A 2,154-nucleotide genomic window follows, 5' to 3' on the forward strand; every position below is an offset into this window, starting at 1 on the left:
GGTTACGCTTGACGGCCTGCAGGTGCTCCATCGTTGGCCGCTCCATGAACCAGCACACATACCCGACAGCGAATGCAAAGTCTGGTCGGGTAAGGACCTGGTAGCCCAAGCACCCGATCAGCCACTAGTAGTGAGTTTGGATCGACCTCCTCCGCCGTGCTGTCCCAACTGAGCTTGAGCCGCTCCTCCATCGAGGTGTGAGCCGGATTGCAGCCCGTCATGCCACCGAGCTCGAGGATGCACTTGGCATAGTGGGTTTGGCAAAGAGCGATGCCGCTGGCGTCCTTGCGCACTTCGATGCCGAGGTAGAAGCAGGGCAGGCCGAGGTCGCTCATGTCGAACGCCTTCTTCATCTGCGCCTTGAACGCCGCCACTCTTCCTTCTTCAGCGCCGGTGATGATGAGGTCATCGACGTAGACATCGACGAGCAAGACATTGCGCCCACTGCCTCGCCGGTACACCGCCGCCTCGTGCGCGCTCTGCTTGAAGCCCATCTTCTTGAGCGTGGCGTCAAGCTTCGCATTCTAGGCGCGCGGGGCCTGGCGCAGGCCGTAGAGTGCCTTGCGCAGGCGGTACACCATCCCTTCTTCTCCGACGACGGTGTAGCACAGTGGCTGGTGCACGTAGACCTCTTCCTTGAGATCGCCATTGAGAAAGACGGACTTGACATCTATGTAGTGGACCTGCCACCCCTCCTGAGCCGCCAGCGCGAGGACACAGACCGACTCCATGTGCGTCACGGGTGCGAAGGCGTCGTCGTAGTCGATCCCCTCTTGCTGGACGAAGCCGCGCGCCACCAGCCGCGCCTTGTGCTTGATCACCGTGCCCTGCTTGTCCTTCTTGAGCCTGAACACCCATTTGAGGGTGATTGGGCGGTGGCCGTCGGAAAGAGACACCAACTCCCAGGTACGGTTCTGCTCGACGGACTTCAGCTCTTGCTCCATCGCCGCGCGCCACGCCGGGTCACCTTGTGCCTCGGCATAGGATGTTGGCTCGCCGGCATGCGTCAGGTGTAGCTGAGCGAAGAGGCGCGGCGCTTGGCCCGGTGGGTCCCGTTGCTGATGATATTGGTCACCGTGCGGTACCAGAGTGGCTTTTCGTCGTAGTAGGTGTCCAGACGATCTTCATCATCGTCTAGGGGCGTCACGTACTCGACTTCAGGCTGTCTGCCACGCACTGGTGTCACGGTAGGCGAAGCAGAGGACACCGTAGTTCAGGCCGAAGGCGGTGTAGCAGGCTGGGGTGTCGATGGAGTGCCTGCCGCCGCCGATGAGCTTCCGGGGTCCCCCGGATTTGGTGAAGGCGATCGCGGCAGGGCTGATGAAATGGACAACGCTGGTGATGATGATCCAGACGTCGATGGAGATGCACCTTGTGCTCCCTAGCTCCTCTAGTCCATGAGTACTCGACAGTGAAGTCACGGAGCACCGATGCCGATCCATCATCCACCGCCTTGTCCCAAGCCCAGCCGTGGCCTTCATCGAACACGACGTCGCGCGCTACTCGTACACGCCGCGTCACCGAGTCGAGCAAGCGATAGGCCTTAGCCCCCTCAGCGTAGCCGATGAAGACTCCCGATGAACTCCGATCGTCAAGCTTGCCGACGTTGTTCAGCTCCTTGACGAAAGTTCGGCAGCCGAAGACTTGCAAGTAGTTCACAGCCGGCTTGTGCCCGTGCTAGGCCTCATTCGGTGTCTTGCCATCGAGCGCCTTGGTTGGCGAACGATTGAGCAGGTGCGTGGCGGTCATCATGGCCTCGCCCCAGTAGACCGTCGGCATGCTGCGCTGCTTGAGGAGCACGCGCCGCTGCCACCACCGTCTGATTACGGCATTCGACCACGCCGTTCTGTTGCGGTGAGTTGGGCACGGAGTAGTGATGCTGAACCCCCTCATCAGTGCAGTACACGACGAAGTCGGCCGCCATGAACTCGTCGCCGTTGTCTGTGCGCAGCACCTTGAGCTTGCGGGCGCACTCCTCCGCGGCTGCCTGGTGGCGCTTGATGGCGTCTGCCGCTGCCTCTTTAGTGTCGAGCCACACAGCCCACATGTAGCGGGAGGCATCGTCGACAAGGAGCAGCAAGTAGCGGCATCCTCCAGGTGTTGTCGGTGTCACTGGACCACAGAGATCACAGTGCACGAGCTCAAGCTTCTCAG

General features: G+C 61.1%; 1 protein-coding gene across 1 annotated transcript; it reads right to left on the bottom strand.

The window, feature by feature from the left end:
• Window positions 1–97: 97 nt before the first annotated feature.
• LOC136533937 (uncharacterized mitochondrial protein AtMg00810-like) lies at window positions 98–494 on the bottom strand (the record flags this gene model as incomplete). Its single annotated transcript, XM_066526453.1, has 1 exon — window positions 98–494. A coding segment is annotated over exon 1 (397 nt), but the record flags the coding sequence as incomplete, so codon positions are not given.
• Between the last annotated feature and the right edge of the window lie 1,660 nt (window positions 495–2,154).

The sequence above is a fragment of the Miscanthus floridulus genome, unplaced genomic scaffold (assembly GCF_019320115.1).
Source record: "Miscanthus floridulus cultivar M001 unplaced genomic scaffold, ASM1932011v1 os_1331, whole genome shotgun sequence".
Lineage (NCBI taxonomy): Eukaryota > Viridiplantae > Streptophyta > Magnoliopsida > Poales > Poaceae > Miscanthus > Miscanthus floridulus.